At 39.6% G+C, this 27,579-nt stretch overlaps 1 protein-coding gene across 1 annotated transcript in view; it reads left to right on the top strand.

Moving 5' to 3' along the window:
* The window catches only part of LOC118333752 (ecto-NOX disulfide-thiol exchanger 2-like), a 162,163-nt gene that overhangs the window by 102,611 nt on the left and 31,973 nt on the right, over positions 1 to 27,579 (top strand). Inside the window, 2 exon segments of the mRNA XM_035669531.1 lie at positions 4,619 to 4,750; positions 20,430 to 20,585. Coding sequence (XP_035525424.1) covers positions 4,619 to 4,750; positions 20,430 to 20,585 — 288 coding nt within the window.

Consider the following 27,579-nt stretch of genomic DNA (forward strand, 5'->3'; position numbering starts at 1 on the left):
CACACACACAGACAGACAAACATACAAACCTGCTTTCAGGAGAAGATTAAGGTCACAGAGGCCTCTGCTCTCAGAGAGCAATTGTGCACCGGAGGCATGTTTTCCTACTATGTGCTTTTCATGCATAAGTCTGGACACCTCACACATCCTTCCAGATGGAAAATGGCAGACATCACAAAGAATCAGAAAGCAGCCAGCAACAATTATTTGGAGTTTTATTTTTTCCTTTGGTTGGAGGACATGTATTGAAACTTAATTACGCTCCTTTGTCTGCTCAACCACTTTGTGTTCAGCGATGACATTATATTATACACTAATTGTAGGTTTTTTGTGTTAATGACTGTCATCAGAACTCTGCGCTTTATTCATTGCTACAATATTCAAAGTTCAATTTGAGGCAGCTTCAATTTTTCTAAACTTCACTCTTCGTTCTGTCATTTTGTCTCGTCAGCATCACATCTGTCTATTAAAAGCGACCTTTTCTTTCTCTTTTTGTCTCTTTCCCTCATCTTTTTTAGCTGCCTCTTGAATTGGCTCTCTAGGGGCTGTAATAAACCTGTAGTTAGCTGTTAAAACTGTGCTTTTTAGACTAAATGGCCCCTAGCGCCTGCTGTTGGGGCTTACGGCCAATGGGCCTTTAAATGACCTAATTTCCTATCTGCCTCCTGGGGGAGCTTTTAGGGAAGCTAAAAGCTAGTCATAGCCCGCAGAGAGCGAGTATCAGGAAAGCTCTGGGCTGGAGTGGACCTCGGCTGAATCAAAATTACTATCGCTTTAATTGTCACGGGTAATATCCATGCAGAAATGTATTGTGGTGATACTGGTGCTGTGAGTTGCAGACAGGGTGGTCTCTTAACAGAATTTCAATTTGTATTTGTTGCTTTTGATCATGCTTTATGAGAATTCTTGTCCTTGTTGCACCTGAATTCCCTTTGTGTTTACTGGTATTTATTTATTTAGTATTAATTCGTTAATAATTTTGTCGATAAAATGTCAAGACAAAATTGTAAATTATGTCCATCACACTTTACAAAAACCTAAGTTGACATATTCAAATAGCTTGTTTTGTCCAAAGAACAGTTTAGAAGGAAATAGAATGAAAAACAGAAGAAAAATATTCACTCTTGAGAAGAAGAATATGTGGCATTTGTTTAATGATGTTGACATGTTTCCAAAGATGTTGAGGTTTAAAGTTCATTCTTGAAAAACGATTAAAAAATTGCCACGAGTTTCTGTCAAGCGACTTATCTATTCAAGGTCCAGTGTGTAGTTTAGTGGCATCAAGTGGTGTAAGCCTCCCCTTCAAAGCGCAAAGTACATGTAATTTAGCTTGTGAGTTGCCTTCACATGATGTTATTTTCAAAATAAGTCTGTAATCTGATAATTGTAACCTACCCATCACATTTGGACAGTCTAATGTTGATCCGTCAGAAGGGATAAATAACCTCAACCTGTAGCTCTACTTAAATCTAACCAGGCTTAACCTGACTTATCTGTATTAAGCTTGGCTCAATAGAGTTCTACATTTGGATCTCTCTGTCATGAGGTCTTTGTTACACATGATTAGATTGTTCAGTTTATATAATTAGACATGGCATTTGTATGAGCTCAAGGTAAATTGAGCCAACAGCTGAAAATAATTTGGCTTATGTTTTGATTTTTTACTTTGTCTGATCATTTGACCTTAGAATAAACAGTTAAAACTGCTGGGATTCAATTAGATACTTTTCATTCCATGCAGACAACTGGCTTGAAAACAGCAAAGCTACCAGCTCTAATCCTTGTTTTCAGTTAAAAATATTTACCAACATCAATTCCCTCATTGGCAGTATTGTCCCTGGCTCCTATCCCTCTATTCTGGCTATGTTAACTTACGTGTTGTGTGTATGTGCACCTGAGTGTATGCTTGCACATGTGTATAACCCTGTGTTGATTTTTTATTTTAGCAGCTGTTTGCTATTCCTCTCTCAGCTCTATATATTGATGTGATGCTGTGGAATGGTTTCTTTAAGGGGAGCCAAGGCTGACTCCTGCCCTCAAGGTCACTTTTGCTGCACCAAAATCAAAAGCCCTCAGTGATTGACGCAGAGAGATGCAAGTCTAAAAGTATAATTGATTCATGGAGAAAAGAGTGTGTGTGTGTGTGTGTGTGTGTATAGGATAAAACATGGGACAGTTGAAGGAGTTGAGTCGATGCGGGATGGGCAACAAGAAAAAGAAAAGATCAGCGTTAAGTAGAATGAAAAGAAAGAGGGTGACCAGGAATTGGATAAGTAAATGGGAGCAGGGGGGCAGACAGATGAACTGAAGGTTGTATGACTCACTGCATTGTGTGTTTGTTATCAGGGTCAGAAGGTTAGGGTAGTTAACTTGACCCAGCACTTTAACGTCAATGACCCAACCCGTCAAATGCACAGGGATTTGAATGTGACCCTCACAATCAATAAGAATGCTGTCCTCCAGGGAGGAGCAGAAGATAATTCTGATTAAATGTCTTTCAAAATCTGTTGACCTCCAATGATTTCACATCAAAGGCAATGTCTTGTTGTGTTTTCTCTCACAGTTCAGTAGATCAGATGGGAGGACAAAATGGATATATGGATTTTTAGAATTTCAAAGTCATATTTGCCAACACAGGTCACATTGCATGGCATTCTACCGAAGGATTACTTGCAGTAAGAGTAGCTAGCTAAGAGAATCCATGGATCCCTTATATTGGAAGTATTGTCATAGGTAACACTGAATGCCTAAGGCTCTCGTACAGCCGACCGAAACTTCATCCGTGCCAGCTGAGAAGTTTCACTGAGTTATCGGCACAATGCCCTTTTCCCCCAATAACTACTTAAAGTTTTCTTCTGCGCCTTTTTGACCTCACAGCCTATTTCAAATGAACTGAACAATACATACACGCCCTGATCCGTGACTTGTAAACTGAACGGTTAGGGTTTTTTACTTGAACACTTCCATCCCTAATATCCAGATATAGGACATTTTCTGGAAATTGGGTTGAAAACCATAGAATAAAATAAGTAGACCAGAGTTGACATATATTATTGACAAACTCAGATTTTACTTAGTACTTTTACTTAACTAAAATAGGTTGTAACACATCATTTAAGACGTGGAAAAGACAAGATGTTGAAGAAGTTTTTAACTAGCTCTAATTATCATTCTTAGTAGGGGCCAAGCAAGATTAGTCGGCCTGAGGACATCACCTGTCAAACCCTGAGTGTGTGTGTCCACAAGCACTGCAGTGATGGCAGTTAATGTACTGTAAACCGTACTAAAACTGTTATAAAACAACTCACCAGCACTCCTCTCCTTCATTTTAAGTCCTCGAAAGTGTCCCCAGTTAATAGGGTTGTGTTAGTTAACAAGCCTGTGAAGTCTTCGTCAGCAGCATTATCACAGCACCGCACAGACATAGGCAGTTTTATCAGGCCTCTCTAAGGCAGTGACAGCAGACAGCTCTGAAATTAGTAGCTCAGAGAGGGAGGCAAAGAGGCAAATAACATTATTACACATTGCCAGCTGTGTCTGAACACCAGGAATACCAATATAGAGGTTGTTGTGCAGACAGACACACACAGAGCGGAGTGTTTCCTCCACAGTGGGCTCTGCCACAGACCATCTGAGGTGTGAAGTGTGTGCAGGGTGCTGCGCTTCTCATTATTAACAGTAGTGTTGGCTTTGGCATCAGGAGAGAAGAGGGCAGCTTGGCTCAGCCAGCAGTCTCAGCAGTTTACAGGTCTGTCAGATAGAAAGAGGTCGACCAGAGGAGAGAATTAAAGAGCATTTAGAGCTGTGAAAAAGACTGCAGACGGGAGAAGGAGCCGCTGGTGGATGTATGATGTGTTCATGTTGACTTTACTTCAGGGTTTTTATTATGGGGATCTAAATGTGTTTGCTTTATTATGCAACACTTGGCATAAAACCATGAGTCTGGGGCTGTGAGTTTGAGATGATGTGTGTGTATTTGCCGTTCTAAGTTGGAGATTTTTTAGTAGCAGAGTGGCTGGCAAATATATGATAGCATCAGGATTTGTGCTTAGTGCCATAATAATCTTGTTTTACGCTGTATTATTTTCTTACTCTGGCTTGCAAATGAAAGCTCTGATCTTTCACTGGAGTTCTCACCGCTGTACATTTTGTGTAGATATGTGAATACTTTCCTATTTTATTTTATTTTTTTAAATCTGCTGGTGCCTATATGTGTAAGATTGCACATTAGTGTGTTTTTCAATCATACAGAAGCATTTTCAGTGGACTCTCTATACAGGTCACTGAGGCAGGAAGAGTCAAGAGGCCAAGGTGTTCAACCTTGGTGCAGAAACTGAACAAACACCAGGATGAATAGATTTTAAATGACAGTATAGTTGAAATCACTACGGTGTCAGACTGACTGCGGGATCACAGTGACCTCCCCTGTCCTCTCCACTCCGACAAAACGCAGAATTAAAGGAACAATTTATAGAAAGGAGGCAGCCGCAGATGATGGCACCCTGCGTGTTGGAAACAATCTTCTACCTCGGTCTGGAATGACCCCATATCATGATAATTTAGAGGTCACAGGAATGATACTGACTGTTCTCTCTGTCCCTTGTTTTTTTTTCTGCAGAAGGGATCTGTAACATGACAATGGACTCTAACTCCATGACAATGCCCATGTCAGACCCCAACGCCTGGGCAACAGCCATGAACAACCTGGGGATGCCTCCTATTGGAATGACAGGCCAGCAACTCATGCCAGGTACCGCACCGCCAACCAGACAATACCCAAACCAGGACCAAAGTCTTTGTGTTGAAAATAAAGACTTATATATGTTCACAGTTCCTTTTTTTTAGTGAAATGATCTGAAGTGTAGCTTTAGCTCGTACTCTCTTCCATCATAATAATTAGATTCAGTCGGGAATTAAAACCTCAGTGAGTTTTTAGATTTTTTTAAAGACTAGTTATCTTTTTGCCTATAAAATAGATCATTTAAATTGACTTTTTGTTACTGTGTGGGGCAAGGTTTTGAAAATGTGTTTTATGAAGTGGTAGGTTTGTTGATTTGCAACATTGTCTTTGACTGCATTAGTGTTCGGGAGTGTGTGCTGCTTTGAAGGATGAGGAAGTGGATTCTCCTCTGTGGCTGCGTTGGTCATTTAAAAATACGTACGTTAGAATAAACAGGATGAGCTGAGTCACGAAGTTTGGATTGCAATGCTGTAACAGTCTTAGGATGGCATTCATAGACAAGCAAACTGTCTGACAGGCTGATATTAATATCAGTTGGGATTAGTGAAAAAGTAGCAGGTTGTGTTTTCAACCTTTGAAGTTCTGTGTTAAGGTAAGTCTTTCTTTTGGTTGGTTAGGAAATTCTACAGGATTTTACAATGTAAGTACATTATCTTTGTCAAGAATTTAATACATATTTTCCTAATTCTTGCTCCTCTGTTTTTATGACAAACATGGGATATGCACACTAGAGAGCTGAGCTGAGCTGAGCACACTACAGTGACAAAAAGGCTCTTGTCATTGGTTTAATAGTAACTGTTTAACAATTTAAAACCAGTAGGTTATGGGCATTGAAACTGTAAAATTCCATTCATTTTATTATATTTCCCATGTTATTACAACACAAAGGAGCATCTTGTAAGCACAAGGTTGAGCTACTGTATTCTGATCTAGCACTATAATATTCAGCCTTACCGATTGCTCTGCTATCTATAACATTAGGTTCAGCAGCACCCTCCCACTCTCCATCTCTGAAGAGTTATTCTGCCATGTCTTTTCTCTCTCCGCACTAGAAAGCCTTTCCCTAAAGCCTTTTATAAATCACTTCCCACTTCTTAGCCGAAATGCACTTTCATATTTGAAATATGCCAGGCTTGTGTGTGTGTGTGTGTGTGTGTGTGTGTGTAGATGCATGTGTGTACGCACTTGGAGACGAACAGTCCTCCAAATGCACTCCTCGAGAAATATTAAGGGAAGCACACACATGCATACACACTCAGGCCTGGCATATTTCAAATATGGTAAACAAAAGCCTTTCGACTGAGCAGTGAGAGAGAGAAGACAGTTGTAAAGGAACTTCTCATAAAGGGAAGCGGAGGAACTGAACCTAATGTTAGATATGAAGACTGGATGCTGGACACATACATTTCAGAGTGTTTTTTTTCATTGAGGGTGCCAACTTCTCCTCTTGAATAGGGTTGGGTTCTGAAACACTCACTGTTTCTATACGACTGATATCTACCAGACCAAATCACAGCGCAGATGTCAGTGCCTCCAAAACAAGGCACAGACGTCTGAGCTATCTATTGAAATAGTTGCCCTCTGGTATGGACCATACAGGCAAAGGAGGCAGCACCAAACATGCCATTGCTAGAAACATGACAGTAACTACACGTCTTTGGCAGCAAGTATCTTACCGATAGCTGTAATTCACTCGAAAGGATTCCAACACTGGGCAGGACGTGCAACAAATGTTTAAAAGCAACTGTGTGTAAAAGGCGGGGGGGCATCTGGCACCGCACGGAGTATACTTGAAAGCAGAGGGATTCACCGTGCCCGACTGCTTGTGTGACTCAGAGCCAAGCACATCAGCCAGCAGTGTGGGTGTCCCTGGCCCCGGCGATGGGGCATATAGATATAAACAGTACATGCAATGTGTCTAAATGACTTGGCATTTAGTGGCGATTAATGATGACGGCAGCAGCTATCAGTAAAAACACCCAAAGGATACCCAGCACTACTCTTGAACTTATTTTATTTATTTATTTTTTACCAAAGACATTTTAACTTATTAAAGCAGGCCACTGGCTTGCCTCGTTTCCAGTTTACAACAAATAATTAGGAAGAAGAAACTCAAGGTTAGCCAACTAATAACATTAACGATGGTTCTTTTCCATTTTAAGTGTTATTAAGCCATGCCACGGAAACAGCATGCACAACACCAGAGCGCTGAAACTGGCATAAATAATTGGGCCGCATATATTAGTGATGTTTTTAGCTGCACCTGTGTTTGGCAAGTCAAAATGTCTTCTCTAAGAAAGGTTGATCACGCTTAAGCAGACCCAGTTCTGCCAATTTTTGCCCGCATTCATACTCCACAACCAGGTGCATAATACTTTATTGTGAGTAAGAGACCTTTGACACAGCAGACATTTTTGCTTGTCTCCTGGTAAGCCATTACACAAAACCACTACCCTGGAACCAGCTTACCTCAGTAAACCACAGTCGATATTAAAGTTATCAGTTACACCTGTGCCTTTCCTGCTATGACATGCCAAAAAGTGTGCTGTGACAAAAGGTTAAAGGCCCTGTACACCCACACAGGTGTTTTCACTTATTCTGCCCAACAGAGGTCTGGTTGGCACATACCACCTTCACATCATTGGGGTGGACGGTAGAGATGGGAAAGATTCATTAGATCCTCAGGCAACTAAAAAATCTCAGTCATAGTTGGTCATTTGAAGGTTAAAAATACTGTATATTGAGTTGAATTATTAATTACCTTGAACAACTGACTTTGGCTAATTTAAACCTATCATGTTTTTGTGTTTTTGTTGGGGTTTTTTGCAGGATATTTTGTATTATTTAGCGCCAGGTCATATATTATGCAGCATTCAGAAAATCTGAATTTCTCAGTCATTATTACAATTTGGATGTTGGTGTGAATGCATGTCCAAAACTGCTATTTACGATTGCTCAGATTTGACATGAATGTGGCATCAGGCTGTAGGATAAGCCAATGTGCTAATAAAAAATACAAAGGTGTAATTTGTCTCATCCTAACAGGTGCAATAAACTAACCTAGTGAGGTAGATGTCAATCGGTCTGTACACACCCACACAGTCCTGAGAAGTGCTCTAATCAGGCAGAATAATTAAACTGTCCTGTGTGGGTTTACCCTGGGTGTGTAGGGCCTTTAAGCCTTCAACTGGGGGTAATACATCAGGTATCAGAAGCAGTGATGGAGAGGGAGGAGACTTGAGTTAAGAGGACAGCTGTGTCTCCCCCAGTGGATCACCTGGAATGACAGCTGGTGTTTCCCAACCTTTTCCTCTTCTTCCTTCCTTTCCCCTTTCCCTCCCCCTCCCTCCATCACCAGCGTAAAGTACCCAGCATCTCATTTATATCTCATTACAGCTGAGTCAGCCACTATAACCCACATCCGCATCAGAACACACGCTGTTCATTTGCTCTCCACAGAGCCAAGTTCCTGTACACACTTGGACTGCAATGAGTCACACTGAAATCCTCATCTGGGCTCAAGCAGTACACAATGTAACCCAAAGGTGAAGCCAGTCCAACAATTGAAAAGTAATTGCATCATGTATCAGTAATGTAAGAACTTGTTTTTCTCTCCCATATGAACATTAAAATACTATATGTAAATTTCAGAAATGTGCTGCCGTTTCATCATATCTCTACGTTCTAAAGGAATTTTACATATATTACTCATAGGCCTATATTTTCCACCCATGCATTTTTAACTTCACTCAGCACAAAAGAACTTTACTTGTTGAACCCCAGGAGAAGTGGGAAAAGATCCACTTAAGCACTCTCCTCTTGCTAGCCTCGTTTCCAGTTTACAACAAATAAAGAGGAAAAAGAAACTCAAGGTTAGACAATCCCCCATTATCTGAAAAATCTGCTTTTATAAACTCTTCAGTTCTGTATTGGATGAAAGGGCACTAAACATGGCATCTGCACGCCTCTTTCAACCCAGTTTCCTCATGAACTCTTTCATTAAATCTGTGTTAGCACAAAGCTCTGGGCACACACTTTTACATGATGTCACACACAGACTTATACTGACATGCAGCTCCTGGTACCAGAGCACCTTGCGCCTTTGAAGTAATCCAGGTGGATTAGTTATTGATTCTCCATCATGGCCGAACATCATCTTTGTCTCCTTTTTTGATTCACCTCTAAACAACAGGGGAGAATTCACTGTCACTGTTTTTGCTCTTTCCTATTTGATCTTTGAGTGTGTTTGTGCATGTGTACAATTGTTCATATCTTTCCTGCATATAGATTTAATGTGGTTTTATGTGTCAGTTTCATGCTCATTTATTAAAAGAGACTGCCTGTGCTGCTGTGCTTTCATTACGCATTAGAGTTTGCCTCTGTTTCATCCACTGTGAGCCTGAAATGTATTTCTTCACCACCGAGTCTTTCGCTACCTCCAGCCAAGTGGATTTATCCAGATAGACAGCTGGATAAACAGACCATTGTGGGCAGAGCTTTCAACACTGTGCAGTCTCACAAAGCCTGTTGCAAGTCTCCAATGATGACAGTTTTATTTCTATAGATGGACTGGGCAGTGGTTGTGTATGTTCGAGAGTTATTATTATGTTTGTATTGGTGAAGTGTTTGAAAAAGGGAAAGATCTGACTCAGGCCATAGGCTGGAGTCAAGTTTGTATGCAGTCATTCGTATTGTTAGTTTGCACTTAATTTACTTATTTACTAGTGTTTTCATTGTTGCTCTGTATCATAGTTTTACCATTGTTATGTACTTATGCCTGTTTTGCATATATGGCATCTATTGCATGATCTGGAAGAGGGATCCCTCCTCTCTTGCTTTTACTGAAGTGTCTCCCCCACTTCCCCCTCTCAAAGTAGTTTTACCTTATCTCAATCATGGATCTAAGGCTTTCCTCTTTTGGACAGACTGTAAAGCCCTCTGAGGCAAATTTGTGTTTTCGTCTATACAGCCCAATGTCAGCAACAGTTTTTGACCGAGTTCAAGCTGCCCCCCTGCCAAAGAATAACAACTTGTGTAATCCAGGGGAGAGGAAATTCAAATAGAGACCCCACTCCTCCTCAGACAGCAATCAAATCCACAGGTGGGAAAATGGAAATAACTAAAAATAGGAAGTTACGAAACGTTTAATAGGACCATTACTAATGTTGTTCGTCCAATAAAGCCACGAGCCAGAATATTAAGTACAATGAGTGTTATTCTCATTGAGCCAACATCCAAGTCCAAAAGGTGCCAAGTAAGTGGAGTAGAGTTTAAGGGGAAAGTTGAATAGACAGGGCAGCTTGGATGATGACAGTCACAGTGGGAGTAAGTTAGCGCTCCAGCAACACTTGCAAAATTCTGAATGGTCTGGCATTGCCCAATGTTCGCAGAATTCTGGAAATATGTTATTAAAATTACCTCAGAAATAATAAAAAAAGCATATTCCACAATGGACTAAAGGTGACTTGGACCCATTGAAAATAATTAATTATGTTAAGTACTTCATTTTACTTACCAATGCAGTTGGCAAAAAATAAATTTTAGTGAACAGGAACTCTGACCTCTGTCCCTGTCAAAGACACTGGATCAATAGGTAAAGTTGTGCCAGAAATCTCTACTCTGCAGTCACAGTGACAGTCACTGTTACCATGTTGGTGGAGTAGCTTGAAAGGTATAGACAGCTCAGGGCAGAGGAGCAACAGCAAGAGTCCTGGGAACAAATGAGACCTAAACTATGTGAGGTGAGGACACAGCTGAATTCAAGGAATCTGACCCACATGTTTCCGGGAGGTGGAAGGGGTCTGGCATATCTCTGGAGGAACAGTGTAGTGTATTGATTGCATGTTCTGCCCTGCAGCTGCAGTCGGATATTCCAGGTTTTGTTGTCACGGTCAAAGTGTGCGTTATCAATGACAATTTTGGTGATTTGTGCTATACTTCTATAAATTCAGTGCAATACACTATCTATAATGTAAATAATAAGGTGAACCTCTGTTTAAATATTCGAACAAGAGTTTAAATAAACCAGAGAGATTCTGTGGTCTTTTAAAAACTTGAAAAGTCACAGAATTTGACTGCAGGGTTTTTTCTCGGGTCAGAGAAGGTCATGGTAAATAATCCAGGTTTAGGGAATAACGTAAGAATGTGTTTTGTTTCGTAACCAAAAAGTGTCAGACATGGAGTCTAGTTTCAAGTGGATCTAGTTACTTTTGCGTGAATATCACCCAACATCACTGATGGACTAATGCTTAGCCAAACAATGAAGACAAACAAAGTGGCTCTCCGCATGTTAAAAATGTGTTTTATGTTGTGAACATTACATGGATAAGTCACATTTTACGATTAGGAAGCCCAAAACCTGGTGAGTAAAGTTCCAGATCTAGTGTGAACTGTGAGAAGCGCAGACATCGACATCTGGTTTCAACATCTTTGACATTTGACAGAGACTGAGTGTATACCCTTTTCCAGGAGCATTCACCATGTATTTCCCCAACCTTCATCAGTGTTCTCTCTGCCTCGTCCAGATTATAAGCAGAACCAGATGTGAAGCTATAGAGTTCCTCGCCTATATTACTTTCAAAATACAGACCTCCCAGGATGGTTTTCATTACACAAGACACTTGACAGTATTATTGTGTCACTGTTATTTTACATTTGGCTTTGATTGAAAGACTCCACCATTGGTTCCCAACGTTGTTTGGCTTATGAATGAAGCAGTGTCTTCTTTATGTTTTAAAGCTCTAAAAGTCCTCATCACAGGTTATGGCCTCAGAGTGGACATGAGTTGTAAGCACTTCAACCAAAGAGTGATTTTTCTTTTTCAAATTGTTTTTCTTGAATGGTGTTTGAAGACTTGACGTGTAGTGAAACTATTAGGTATTTCACAAAATGAAAAAAAAAAACCATTCAGTTAAAAGTCAAAAGAAATAAACTATATAACCTTTCCTATCAGCTTGTGACCATTCAAATTTATCTTACATCAACTAGATTTGACTACACAACACTAAGAGCGTTAAATGCCAAACCATCTCAAAGCAAAGCTTAGAGAAAAGTAGCAGTGAGGCTTTCTGGGACCAGACTTTCTTATTTTTGTATTCATCTGGCCTTGAAAGCTATGTGTATTTTGCCTAAAAACTCAATTTCATCCCAGTCCCTACAACCATCTCAGGCATGTGAAATAGGCTTCTCTAATAATAATAGATGTCTATTTCCATAGGAATGATGGGTTTGATTAGCCATTTTGGTTTTCTCACATTTGGTGTCAAAGCTGCTCATTGGACAAAAGTATAATGTGTGCTAACTAACAAAAGATGCAGAGTGGCCACACACACACACCACCACCACCAGAAGGAAAACATTTAGCTTTTCACACATATGTATTTGCAAGGTTATCAGAATTAATTTAGATGCACATTCTTATGCATGAATACATACACACACACAGACTCACCCTGGAGAATAGATAAGCAGGCTCCAGGGACAGACGACTGTTCCCTCAATAAACAACCACTCCTTTGTCTGCTGCATCCCACTCGTCCTCATCCCATCCCCACGGTTGCCACAAACCGCTCCACCACTGTACACAAATACACACACACACACACAGTTGGGAGCAAACTCACAGTGGAATATATGAAAACTTTAGTGTCATGCCTCATAACCAACCATCTAAACAGTGCACCTCATATGAATTTAGAGGGCACCAGACCCCCCGCCCCCCCGATATGAATCAGGATCTGCTCATTTTCACACATTAGTTCACCTGGATTAACACCAGGAAATACATTAACTGACAGTCATCCCTTTGCCGTAAGCGGTTTCCAATCCTTGGACTAAGTGCTGTGTCCCTTTCTGCTGACTGCTCCGGAGTTGCACTGGTACGGTGCCAGGGGTTTTTGGCTGCACGTAGGCGGACAGAGTGTATATACTTCGCATATATAGTATGTCTGGGGGGGAAAAATAGGTGGTTATAGGGCTACAGAAATGGGACTTTCTGGCAGTTCTTCCTATCCATGGCAGCTATATTAGATTGTAGGCTAGATATTGTTTAAAAACTAGTTTTGTTATGGAGATCTGACTATGGAGGTGTCAGATAAAGATGACGGATTTTGGAGGGCAACATAGGGAAGCAGATTCTTATTTAAATGTAATAAAATAAGGAAATAGAAATAAACAGGGACGAGTTTTTATTTCTGTGCTGCAGGTTGTAGGTTGGAGAAATGAAGTCGGAGATGTCCATATGAAAATGCAAAGAGGGTGACTCTTGGCAGAGATTGAGAGAGGCAGATTTCAGCAACTGGAAACGTTCCAGGTGGCGTGGCTAGCTCGCCTCATTAGAGAATATTATCCAGCATGCCTCATCACAACCGCCCATGTCCCCCTCCAACCCCCCCACCCGTCTAGCTGAATGCTAGAAGGGACGTTTACCCTGGAAATCAGAGAGGAGAAAGACGGGGAGAGGAGAGGAGGACGATATTAATAGCCAGGAGCTTCACACAATCAAATGTCTTTTTTTTTTCCTCTCTGCACCTCCTCATTGATGGGCAGCTCCAAATGTAATTACCTTGAACAAACCTTGAGGAAATAGATTGTTTAACATCAAAAGGACATAATGGGGAAGAAATAGAGCTAAAAGAAGGAGAATTTCAACAATAACCTCAGAGGCCAACTTTGTGGATATGTGTGCACGTCCACTCACGGATTGGTACTGTATAAGGACGAGGTGTTAGCATGGAAGATGTTTGTGAATGTCAGTTTTTTAACATGAGAGAGAATGTAGACTCAGACAATCAGAGTAAAAAGGATCAGACAGATGTGTGGCCATGTGTGGGTGGACCCAGCCCCAGGTTCCTATTGTTCTTCTTCAAGAGAACTCTTGTGTTCTTTAAATGTCTGTGAAGTTTCTTCTGAGTCCTCTCACATTGAGTAAACAGCATATTGGCAAGTAGTACATGTTGTACATGTACATAGTACATGCTGTACTACTAGCCAATATGCTACTGTTTAGTGTGTATAATTTATTACCTGAGGAAGTAATGAAAAAATGAGACTGTACAAACACCAAACGCAATTGAGTGAACATTGCGCCATAAAAAATGGTACCTAATTTGTTTGTTAAATTTGAAAAAATTAATATTGTTTCCCGCAGCCTCCAGGTCCTTCTCTGACAATTGCAGGAGAAATTCTACAGTTGCTCCCAAGTGATGGCTGCAACTTATTATTTTTATTATCAATTATGTGTGTAGAATGTAAAATGTCAGACAAAACAAAAAAAGTTTCCCAGAGCCCAATATGAAATGTTTAAATAGCTTGTTTTGGTCAACCAAACGGTCCAAAACCCAATCTACTCATTTTACTATCATAAACTAAGAAAACCACCAAATTTTCATATTTAAGAAGATTCCAGCTTCTTAAAATGAATTTGCTTAATTAATATAAACGTGTTTAATTGACAATGAAAATAGTTGCAGATCTTCTCTCAAGCACTTTATCGCTGGAATCAACTTCGCCCATTTGTATAATTGTCAAAGCTCCCCTTCATAAACATAGCTCTCGTTATCTAATCCACCCCAGGCCGGTCTCTAAATTACCATTCATCTGGTTTACTGGTTGAATAAATTAAACATCCGTAATGGTATCATAGTACTATTGTGTGTCCAATCATGTTCTCATTATTTAGTATGTTTTTTCAGTGTATTATACACAATTAAGTATAATTCCATTGTACGTTTACAATACCTACACCCACAGTGTTTAAGTATTTAAGGCAGAGTGTCTCTTTTGTCTATTTGTTGAAACTGAGATAATCGTGAAGATATTTTTCGGCCCACTATTGTTTGTGCCTGAATCCACATCCTTCGCTCCCATGACCCAGACACACTATCTACTTATTTCTAACTGTTTACTGTTTCTTAACCACACTGGATTATAGGCAGTGGTGGAAGAACTAATCCTGCCTTCAAAAGTACAAAAGCATTATCAGCTTTAAGTATCAAAAGTAAAAGTACTCATTTTGCAGAATGCCTACTTTGGAACTGGTATCTTATCATATATGTGGAATATTATTATTATTACTGATACAATAACAACATTTTAATGACAGAGAAGGCGGACATGGTGCTAATTTTAACTTCTCATACACTGTTGCTGTTGTAAAATCTATAAGAATATGTCATATTTTGTAAGATCAATATGTTTTTTATGTAAAATCTTATTTTTGATTGATCTGCTGATTATTTTCTTGATATTTCTTGAATTATCAAGACATTTCCCTCTAAAATGCAGCAGATTGGAAGTATAAACTAAAAAGTCCACGTACCTTAGAATTGTACCTAAATACTGTATTTAGTTACATACACCAGTGATTATATATATATTGACTTATGACTTTGCCGAAATTGACTTAGATATTGAAGATGTGTTACTTCAAGAGGTGTTACTGTTCACTTTATCTGCTGAGATCAGATTAGACTTTCACTTTAATGTTGGAGTTCTCTTAAATTTGTCTTTTTAATGAGCAGATCATTTAAAAGTCATATATTTAAAGAGTTTACTACTTTAAATACAATATTTGTTATGGAGAGAATTTCTGCCTAGAAGCTTACTTGTCCCAATAGCCAATAGAGTAATAATTACAGAATAAATACAGAATATTTGTAATGTTGGTAATTATTAAGTGTTGGCAAAGCTTCTGTTTATACTGTATTAGTATTTAGTGTCAAACAGGTGTGAAGGACGATAGTTCTGTGTTGCTCTAACATTCTTTGAGGCCTTTGGATTTGTTGTAGTATTAGATAAAACAACTGTGATGTTGGTGCTCTGATGACCTACTCACCCACTCATCCCTGTAGCATTACAGATTGGTGGATGGTGAATGGAGCTGCCTGACTACTTGTCCGTTAATATAAGTCCAACCCACTGCTCAGTGCCAGCAACTGCTTATTAACCTCATTCTACCTTCAAATGAAAGGCTACAAATAGAATTCAGGATTGATTTCAAAATCGTATTGATCTCCTGCAATGCTTCTTCCGGACCAGCACCTGCATTTATTTTTAAACTTTTTTTTACTATGGCATTTTCACTGTGACGGGTTCAACCACTGGGAGAAAAAATGAGATGGTGACAGGCAACAAATGACCCAGGTCAGCTTCAAACCCACGACACTCCCATTACATTGAATGCACCTTGTTGAACTGAGCTACCAGGACAAGAGCAATATAGTAATTTGAACAATTTTCCTTCTGGAGGGCTGGATGCAGAAGCCAAAAGAAAACTCTAACATCCATCTCCTGCATGTGACACAAATGTCAAAATTGCACCAGCTAGTCCTGCTCTCATTACTTTCCCTGTTTTTTCTCTTATTGGTGGTGCAGGTTTGCATTTGTGGAAGTGCTCTGACTGCACTGCTCCCTCTTGTGGAGAACCTGCAACCTGTTAGATTTTAATGTGTGAGTGTGAGTGACTCACAAGCTATTTTTATAGAAAGAAGAAAAAGGATACGTCATTGACAAGCGGGGCTACTGACTGTTTTGATGGTGCTCCTAAAATTTTAATTGGGTGGTGTCACTTGTGGAAAACAGTTTTTCTGGAGTTTTTTTTACTGTAAGACATCCTTGACTTTGAGATTGTGTTAAAGTTGCAGATGAGAAAGGCAGAAAATGTTAGGGAAAGTGCTTTTTTCTGTCAGGGCCCCTAAACACTGAAATAAACTACCAGATGCACTTTTCACACTGGCTGGCAAAACAGTGAAATCTTCCAGTAAAATGCCTTTTTTTTTTTCAAATATAAACTGTAATAAATATTTAAATAATGTTAAATACATTTCAATCTTGAGCATATCCCTTAGAAAACCACATAAATACGTAGTACAAAGTGCACCAGCCTGATGTGCATGTTCATCTGTGTCTACTTACGGCGTGCATTGAAATGAGTAGCACTGATGGAGGGAGGAAATAATGGTTGGAGATGAAGCATGTCCTCGAGCTATATTGTTAAACTGGAGATGAGAGGAATCTGGTGGAGCTGGAAATTCTTAGGAATAAGTAAATAATCTCCTTTATTACACACAGCTCAGCTACATGCTTGCTTCAGGTCTAAATACATTGGCGTGCACACACACACACACACACACACACACACATACATATATACTCTAGAGGGAACATAAGCAGCAGCAGCAGTGAAATTGAACCAGACATGCCCTGATGCAACCAGATCATTGCTCTCATGTGAGCTGAAATCTAGTTTGCTTTCTATCAATACTCAAGATAAGAACTCATAAGCATGTTTCCTAATTGTACCACTGCAATGATACAGCATTGGCTTCACAGAAAATGAAGCATGATTTCCAGAAATATTATTTCCAAGATATGTTTTCTTCTGAAAGGCAACCTCCCACAACACTGAATGTAGGCTTGTATACTCGGTTTCATTTGCTCAGGCCTTTTTTATGCATTGTTTGGCATTCAGGTTGGTTATTGCAGCAAGGCCCTCTTCCATCTACTCTTTCTTATCTTCCTTTATGCTATCCGTCTTCTTTTCCTTCACTTTAACGTGCAGAAGAAGCCATCAATCGCCTGGCAACTAGGGTCCTTCTTATCACCTGTTCCCTCTTACTCTGACACCTGGTTGGAGACTGATGGTGAGGTCGTCAATAGACCTATAGTTTCCATCCATTTTCCTTTAATGTAGTTTGCACTTTTTGGGGTTTTTTTTGAAAGAGGGGTTTGGACTGTTTTCTTTTCTATATCTGGCCTTTGTTTCTGTCTCCTCATTTTTGTCTTTAAGCCGTTTTATTAGTCTTAACGTCTTTATTACAGCCTCTCTGGCTCCTGGGACTTATTTTGACTCTTCTGTAATGTGCATATTTCTTTATTTTCCTCACTGAGTGTCATTCGATTCATCCATTTTCTCTCTTGCAGCAGATTTAGAGAAAATCACTTAAGAGGAAATGTAGTATCTATTTCAAGCTAATGGGGTATACTGTAGAACAGTAAATATAATTTCTCCTTCACTGAATTTATTGCAGTGTAGATCAAAATAGTCAGAATTGTAATGGAAGCCACATATTGTTTGCTGCTGTTATTCTCTGTTGGAGGGGGATACCAAAATGAACTAACTAAATTAAAGGTATAAATATTCAAAACAAAGTAAAGAGCTGAATTCAAGATTTATGAGAGCAGACAATTGTTGCCTTTGAAGTTTTTAGCTGGAAGCAATTGTGAAACTTTAAAAAGAGTATTGAACAACACATTTAATGATTACAAATCAGAAAACAATGAGATTCCATAAACAAGAGTAGGACCGAAGGTAATGAAAAAATGAGTTGATGCACAAAAGCATAGATTAGCTGTCAGAAAGATCAACATTAAGCTCCCATAGGAAATATAATGCAGTAACTAGTCTAATCTAAACATACACATAACATCCACCAGAATAAAAGTAATCCGACACACAACACAAAAGTTATTTCTGACAGTAATTCAACAGGCTTAACTACTTAAATCAGCAACACATTAGCTCCAGACAGCTAGTATAGTGGCTAGCTGGGTTAGCAGAAAGATGATCAAACAATTCAGACTGTTGTAATAAAAGCAGAACCTACATATAATGCTTCAACAAGGATGTCTGGCTAGTAGATAAAATATTCCTGTCAATATTTGCTTGAAACTGACAAAATGGTAGATGCAACAGTGTCAGTGAAACAGTTGTCAAATTGTGTCAGTGGTGGTTTCTATAGCAACAGAAGGTTCAACTGCAGAGTAGCCATTATGAACTAAAATCATTTTGAAATAACATTGTCTATAATTGAATAAAGAGCAATATACACTATTATGTTGTTATGAAAATGAATGATGAAATTATATTTCACTGCTGCAAAATGGAAAAGGTTGAAAAAGGTAAAGAAACTCCCTGGCTTAGCTCCATGATTGTGAGCAGGGGCCGGTGGTAGACGACTCAAATTAAACGTTACAAAGAACAAGGATATGGTCATGGATTTCTGAAGGAAATCATCCCACCCACCATCTCAGACCTTCATAAAAGGAACTGCCATTGACATTATTGAACAATATAAATATGTTGGAACAGTCACAGATAGTAACTTGAAATTTGATTTAAATTCTGATGCAGTCTGTAAAACGGGACAGCAACGTTAGCTGGGACGGTCCTACAGACACCCTCGATGGCTATTTTTAACCTGCAGGTTCACCGCAAGGCCATACCGGATTGTACCCCCACCCCCTTCGCCTTGAGTGTGAAACTCTATGCTGAGGCCATAGATTTACCGTAGTACCATGGTAGATATGCTATAGGAGTAAAAACTCCTTTGTTCCTTGTGCAGTATCCTTGCTTAATTTCCACATGTAATTTTACATTTTTAGCATCAAATTTGCACATTTAGCATTTACTTTTAGCATCTTGCATATCTTTTTTGCATCGCTGTTATATTATGGTTTCCTGTATATTGTATTTACAGTAATCATTTTTGTTTGTGCCCCTGACTGCAAATCAAGTTTCCCATCTGAGATAATAATATGACTGGACTGGACTGGACTGACCTGGCTACTTGACACCCGACACCAATACAACCTAATGCTGGTACAATTTGATACAACAGCTCTGCCACACATTTTTCCTTTATGAAGCATGAAAACCATCCGAGGGGTGTTAATTCCCTTATGTGTTCATTACTGAGGTCCTAGTTAATGGTGGTGTTGTACTGGACTGCATTATATTGACATATGTTTTTAATATTCTTGCCTCATCATGTTTGTAAATGGGATGGGCGAAACATTAGAAGAGGTGTCTTAATATAATGCAGTCCAGTACAACACCACTGCAAAGTACAACCTCAATAACAAACATGTAGTTGAATTTACATGAACTGACAGTGTCAATTAAAGCTGAACATTAATATCTTTAGTTATAATTTTTGAGTATTTCTCTGTCACTATGTTGCTTGTTTATTTATTTGCATTTCATGATCTGGAATTGTGTCTTACAGTCAGCAAATAACACCCTCTGTAAAATATTTAGTCAGCGTGTCAGTTTAATTTTGTTACACGTCTAGTTTATTACAGTGTGTGTATAATCTCCAGTGAAGGATTTGTTTTAGTGAGCAGTGCTCCTGCATGCACATACACAGGTGCGTAAACATTACACACCCTGCGGCATAATTGTTGACTCCAAATCCTCTGCAGGTGATGTAGAGGCACATACTGGAGGGCAGCGTCATTTCCATTTCAAAAAGCTCCATACTGGGACGCATGTGCACTTAAAAGCACACATGTTGGCTGTGGATGCGAGTGCTGCAGTGTGAATCGATATTGTAAATAAAGCATCTCTGGTGCGTATGTTTTAGACCCAACTGTGTACATTATCTATAAGCTTATCAATCAAACAGCAGGAGTGACAGAGAGAGTGGCTCACTAAAAACTTCTTAAAATATGCATGTTGTTTACAAGATGATTTATTTATGAATGGCTGTGTATTCCATTATGTGTGGGCTGTTTGTGTGTCACTGGTGTTGACAGAAGAATCACTCAGGGAGTAAGTACACAACATAAAATGGAAACTATGGGCTGCAGTCATACCTGACTGAAAGTCTGTGTTACTGTGTAGGTGTTAGTTCTTTTCCCAGGAAGGACCTGCTGTGTGATCTCATTTAGATTTCTCTCCTGCCTCCAGATTTTGATCCCAACCTTGGAATGATGGCTGGAATTACCCCCCTGAATCCTATGATGCCCGGTCTTGGTATGGTGCCCGCACCCCTCTCTCAGGATGTGCCACTTGTCAAGGAGATCATCCACTGCAAGAGCTGCACCCTGTTCCCCCCCAACCCCAGTAAGTCATAATATCATGCTAAATCCTGCACACACAACCTTCTCCTTTACCAGCATCGCCGTTCAAAACAATTACTACACAATGAAAGGACTGTGGAGACAAGTGTCAACACAAGGTTCAACTTGCTTTATAAGCTTTCAATCTCATTTCATAGCCGCTATTGTCATTACAGATTAAGCTGACAATTATATTCTCAATTAAGCAATTAATATGTTGGTCTATAGAATGTCAGAAAATGGTGAAAAATCCCCATCACAGTTTCCTAGAGCCCAGGGTGACGTCTTCCCCCAAAGATTTCCACTGTAATATAGAACACTAATTAAGCCAACTGTAACCATGGATATTTTTAGCTTGAAAAAAACATTCAGATGATGAATTGATATTTTACCTTTCACTTTCTCACTTTTGACCAACTAATCGTTTCAGCTCTAGCCATTTAAAGCTTTGCCCAAAAGATCTGCTTAATTTTCACTGCATGCAAGGAAAGAGATGAAGTGACAAATGAGTGTGGTTATGGCAGATGTCAGCATGTAGATTTGTTTGGATGTTTCATCTCTGTGAAGATTCTCTGTGACGCTTTTGTTACATATATCATACACCCAACCCTTAACCTAATCACCATAAACTTCATTTACATGCACACCACGAACCTTTCGGGGCAAGTCACTTTATGTAATCTGAGTAGAGGTGTGCTGCACAAGCTGTTGTTTATATTTATCTCACCTCCACCTTCCAATTACCCAGACTTAGAAAAGAGGTAGTGGGGGGTGCTTTTGATTGATCCCACCGTCGCTTTTCAGATTTCCTGCTGCACAAAAGTTTCTGCCTGGGGACTTCATTCAAACAAGTCTTACATGTCATCTTCAAGGTGAACTAAAACAAAAGCCCCCTCACCGCAGTAGCACTTGGGAGTTTACAATTCTTTCACTAAACAAAACCCACACTCTTTGCATTCTCCTAGGCAAATATTCTTTTTACCACACCAATAACGCTGTTTAAAAGTTCTGCCTGTATACCTGTGGTGTGCATTATGGCTCAGTATAAACTGTCACTGTCACAATGTGGTGCAGAGGGAAAAGCTGATTAAAAGTTTAACCTCACATAGTAACATCTTTCTAGCTAGTTCTCAATATGGGGAAATGAACTATGTACTCAGTGCATATATGCACCCTGCGGCTGTGTAAGGGATCAGCTTGTCAAGAAATTACCAAACAACTTTAAAGCCTGTCACAGTCACCTTACGACGCAAGTATCACGGCATGATACCATGTCTAAGAGGATCTGTGCCTCAAAATCTGAAGCTGTTTAGATCCTTACTGATGAATGGACACAACACTTCATTGTGGACCTTTCTCCTATTCCTACTTTCTTTACCCCATGCCTTTCTACTCTGTCCCAGTTACTCTTCACTCACCTTTTTGAACCTCATCTCTACTTAAGATCTTATTGCCTGTCACCTATTTCAGTGTAAAAAAAACAAGTTCATCTCTAAGCCAAGTATTTTGAATAGGCAGACATCTGAGGAAAACTGCCTGGCCTTAATTCTTCTTGTCACCAAGTCTGTTTATGATTTATATAGACAGCATCTCGTAGTAGATTTCTAGAGTGTCGTTTTTTAGTTACCTCTAGGATTGCATCTCTGCTTTGTGGCAGTAATGTAGTTCTGTTGACCTCATTGGACCATGGCCACCAGTGTGTGCTGTGGTGGTTTGCAGCCAAATGTGAAGCACTTGGGATTAAGGCTGCAACTAAAACGTATTTTCTTCTTCGCAAGTGAAGTGCAGATGCAGCCTGAGATGCAGACAGGTGATTTGGTGCAGAAAAGAGAGATGAGCTTGCAGGTCTACCCAAATTACAAAAACTGAGGTTGTAGGCAGCTGAAATTGGTTTCCCTTCCTGATATCTGTGATCCTCAAGGACAGGGTCAGGAGCTTGGACTTCCAGAAGGAGGTTGGAGTAGAGCTGTTGCTTCTTTGCACTGAAAGCAGCAGGGATCAAGCATCTCCTCAGGATGCCTCCTAGACGCTTCTAGTGGATGCGTTCAGTGAAGGAGACACTAGGGCTGACCCTAAAAATGTTGTATGGATTATATATCCCGCCTCAGGATCCCCCCCAAGGAGCTAGAGGACATTGCTGAAGAGAAGGGCATCTTGGGTTATGTCTGGGAAACTCTGCAGTCAACAGAACCTGGACTCGCAAAAGCAGTGGAATGGATAGATGGATAGAATACCTTATTGGGTATTTTCCGCCCATAGAAACAAAGCCTACTCAATCACTTCATGGAGTGGGCGCCTATCACCTGCCAAATTCTGCTGCATTAAACGTGAAATTTCTTGCAATAAAAAGCTAGAGAAGTTATTGGTTTCACCAGGTTCCTGAGCAGAAAAAGTCTACCAAGCCTTTCACATCCAAAAGATAAAATGTTCTTGTAAAGTAAGTGTTATTGTTGAAGATCATTCTAGTCTCACTAAAGCGTTGTCACCTCCCAGTAGGATAGAGCTGAGGGGGGAATGAGAGGAGAGCATTAATGATAAAGGGAAATCATTCTTTTATACCGCACACTTTCAGAAGTACTTTTGGATGCAAAATAGTGATGTTTGAGCACAAAACTACTAAGAGAAAATATTTAAACACCTTTGCCACGTGTTTTGCAACTGAAGACTATTTTCAGTATTGATTAATCAAAGGTTTACTTTCTGGATTAGTTGTTGGGTTAAGTGCTTGCTCATGGTGGGAATTGTTGGGTCTAAATTTTAATTTGAATAAAAACGGATGTTCTCGCCCTGCTCTATATAAAAAGTGTCATGAGATAACTTCTGTTATGATTTGGCACTATACCAATAAACTTGAATTGAATTCAATTGAATTGTTTGTTCTACACAATGTTTTTATTTGTCCGTCAACAGTCCACATCCCAAAGATAATCTGAATCTGGAACCAGTGAGTTTTTGCTTTAAGAAAGCATGTAATTGATTAAATATCACAATAGTTAGACTATACTACAGCATTGAGGCTACATAAAGCTTACTGCAAATGTGATGTAGAACCATTGTGTGTGTGTGTAGCTGTAATATTATTGAAAAATAATACTGTGAAATCAGTGGTACAACAGCCATTGGTTTTGGTTCAGTACTGCACTGAAGCAGAGATGTATGTAGGGATGCAGATAGTTCGGAGGGTTATACAGTATTCTAAAAACAAAGGAAAACAAGCATTGATGCATGCAGGCTTTTAGCATATATCACAGGCGAAGCGCTGGCATCTAGCAACAAGGTTGCATATGGTGTCCATCACAAGTAGTCATTACCCTCTAGCTGCACAGTCAACCTGACACAACATGCAGCATCTCTTCTCACTGACCTGTAACTGAGCAGCAACAAACCTGCAGCCCTCCCCCAGCTCTCATGCGCTCTCCCTCCTCTTCTGTCTCCTCAGTGTGCATAACCTTTACCATCACTGTAAATCCTCGTCAAGCTCTTGCCTTGTTGCATCCTTTCTCCCTTTTCTTCAGTCAACCCCAGCAAATTCGGCCTTAACACCTCTTTATGCCACCCTTTCCACTGCTGCTCTACCCACTTATCTATCTACTGTAGAGGTAAAGTGGTGTAGTATCTTTTTCCTTTCTAAATGGTTTGCAAAGACTACGCTCAACATTTGGACCTATGAACTCACTTTAGTAATCAATTTGGGCATCAAAGTCTGTGTTGTCTGTCTCTCTTAGTCTTTCAAACTCTTGAAGGCAGTCTGAGAGATATATTTTATAATCACCTTTAAGGAAAGATGAAACATATCCATTTGAGCTTTGAGGATAACAGCAGTGTGTCCCAGTGTTGTAAATGCACACACATACACACTCAGTTTAGCTTGAATGAAGAAAGATGCACATTGCACATGTGTTTAGGGCTGTTCTCAAAAAAAGAAATCGTTGGTCATCTGAATCTTTCAGTTAATTGATTAGTGTTAATTGAGATGAATTGATTTTTAGTACCTCAGCAGATAAAAGCAATCCTGCAGAAGGTTGTCTTGAGTATCTTGAGTATTACTGTGATGCCATGGTTTGTAGAAAACAAAACAAAAAATCAAAATTCAGCTTTCAACCAAGATCCCAATGAAAGACAAAGGCAGGGAAGTCCTAGTGTGTTAGAGCGTGCTGACAATGATGTCTATTACTCCGCGTGATAAATCTTCATGTGTACAGGGTCACGCCTTTTTGCTTGTTCATGTGTGACGTGAATGAACTAAACGTGTTTACTTGAGTGTGTGTAAATGTATTTTATCTTCTGAATAACAGTCCTTTGAGAGTGGAATCCTCCTCCCTGTGGCAGCCCCTCAGGCCATAAAAAGGTGTTTAGCCAGTCGAGGTGATGGATGGTGATGACCTGTGTTTGTGTAGCAGACCAGTGGGTGGCCACGCAGGCAGCAGGCCTATGGGACGAGGCTGGACTGAGAAACAGCTTCTGTATTTGCTTTACCGGAGCCTTAAAATGTCAGAATTATATATCTGCAAATTCAGAATGCCACTTTTCCAAATAATCAGTGTGCAGAAAAATAGAAAATCTTGTACATTTTAATTCAATCTAATGCACCAGATTCAATTCTGTGGTAATTTTTAAGGTAATTAGTGTTTCTATATTTTATTGTATTATATCCTTAGGTCTTCCTTATATTTAAATTCAATATATATATTAAAAACTTTGGACAAAATCATAATAACTTAATGCCGTTTAAAAAAAAAAAAAAGATCTTCATAATCTGTTAATATGTGCTCTCTCCATCCTTTGCTTTTTTTTCTTGCCTAGACTTTGCATACACCCTCTCCTCTCTCCACTCAGTTTCTCTGTCTGCCTTTCAAGATTATCGGCCTTGAAGTGTCCATCTCACAATTACTCAAAGGGATACACGCATCGAGTTGGACTTTGGAAGGAAAATTACTTTTTAAACTCTGTCAGCAGCACCCACATGTTATGATTTCCACAGCAAAAGATGCTCCCTCCATCCTCTCCCCGTCTTTCTCAGCCTGCTTTTCATTTGCAAGAAATAAATCGCTAGGACTGTCACATATTGTATGTTATCATGTTTTGTAATTCAATGAGAAAATCATAGTTAACCTGAATCTTGTGCTTAGTACATTTGCATAAAATAAAATCTAATTTCCTGAACAGTGGGATTCAGTAGCTCAGCAGGTAGCTGGTTAGCGGAATTATCTCATTCCTGCGAACAATTGTGAGCTCCTAACAAATTACTTGCTGAAGCCAAAATAACCCAAACTTTCTACTGCAAAACAAAACAATATTTATTTAATTTACAACATGACACATTAGGTTGCCGCTGCACTACACCTGTTCTCCTTTCTCTGTCCTCATTGCTCTCCCCATCGGCACCGTCACCACCATCAGCCACTCGTGGACCGAAAAGGTCAGTTAATTTGGAACTCTTTGTTGCATCTGCCAACAAAGCTTTTTCTTGCTATCGCAAGCTTTTTCTGCGCCACCTTTTACTTTTTCTGTCCATCTCAACTCAAAACTAGTTTAATCCAAACCAACTCTGGAGGTCAAGGTATGAAACTTCAGTCAATATTTTTTCTTTACCAGTCACATTTAAAGGAAAAAGGAGGCAGAGAGAGGGATAAGCAGTAGTAGTCTGTTTGTGTGTGTGTGTGTGTGTGTGTGTGTGAGAGAGAGAGAGAGACAGTTAAAAGAAAGGGATAGTGCTGGCTTGGACTCCGGGACTGAAAGTTTTTTTGCAACTCTTCAGAGTACTGCATGAGAGTACAAGGAGCCCTGACAGCAGGGGGATTATAAGCTGATAAATCTTTTTAGCCAGTAGAAAACTGACTTTGGATTGTTGTGTTTTTGCTGCTTGACATACCATGAATATTTTTATTTTTGTAAAAAAAAAATAGTTTTTTGCCCTAACAACAGCTGGCTCCACTAAATGTGAAGCAATAATAGAGGCTCAATGCTGACATCCTCCTAAATTGCTGTGTCAGGTAGAAGGAGACCAGCCACCCTGCTGAGAGATCAGCTATTTGTATCATGATTCATTCTTTCAAAACTCAAAAACCCTTTAAAGTTGAGGGTTGGAGTGAAGATGGAGCAGTACTTTTAAAGGTTTTTTTTACTTTTGGAAAACTAGGGTTCTGAACTGGTATCCTTTACCTTTAGAGTGTAACTGAGAGATGGCAGAGGGTAGCAAGAGTTTTCATATATTATTTTTTGACTAATGGAAGTTAAAAAAAGGGAACCAGAATGCAAGATATGTTGAACAACTGTTTTCTATACAGAACAGACTTCTATGTTGAGTAACAGTAGTCGTGCTGCAGAAGTTTGCCACCTTATCGAGAGTTCAGTTTGACAGTCTTGAAATCTGTTTGATCACACCTAAATAAGAGCCCAAAATATCTGAATTACTCCACTTGGCGCTGATCAGCCAGGCCCTCATTATGCGCCTTTAGATATCAACCAGGTTCAACCCTAGTTCATTTCAGAGTATCAATATCTACAAGGGTGGGAGCATCAGTAACTCTGATTTCAGGGCCTTTCTAGCAGACATCTGGAAATATAGCATTCTCAGCGTTCCACTGATTAGCTGGTTCACTCCTCATAGACCCGGCTAATCACATTCATCATGGATGAGAAGCCTGATCTATTGGAGATTAGATCAGTCAACACTCATCTGTGTTGAATAAGTGATTTCTGTGATGCAGGGGACCTTCCACATGAGAGGATTTGCAATCACTTTGTGGCCAAAAAGGATTTCATTTTCATGCATGAAATGGTTTGATATTAACATTTATCTAACAAAAAACGATCTGAGCATATTGCTCCAAGTTATCATTATTCATGCTTTATCATTTTTTTAGGTCATAAGTGCTATGTTTTAAATATGACTTTTTGAATTCTGCAGCACCAAACTCCACAATGTGGTTTTACAAACAATTTTTATTTCTTCCTCTTTAAATGTTAATGTGACCTGGCCCCTTATTCTTCTCAGC

This window comes from Morone saxatilis, unplaced genomic scaffold (assembly GCF_004916995.1).
Source record: "Morone saxatilis isolate NCDOM2014 unplaced genomic scaffold, NCSU_SB_2.0 Contig22, whole genome shotgun sequence".
Lineage (NCBI taxonomy): Eukaryota > Metazoa > Chordata > Actinopteri > Moronidae > Morone > Morone saxatilis.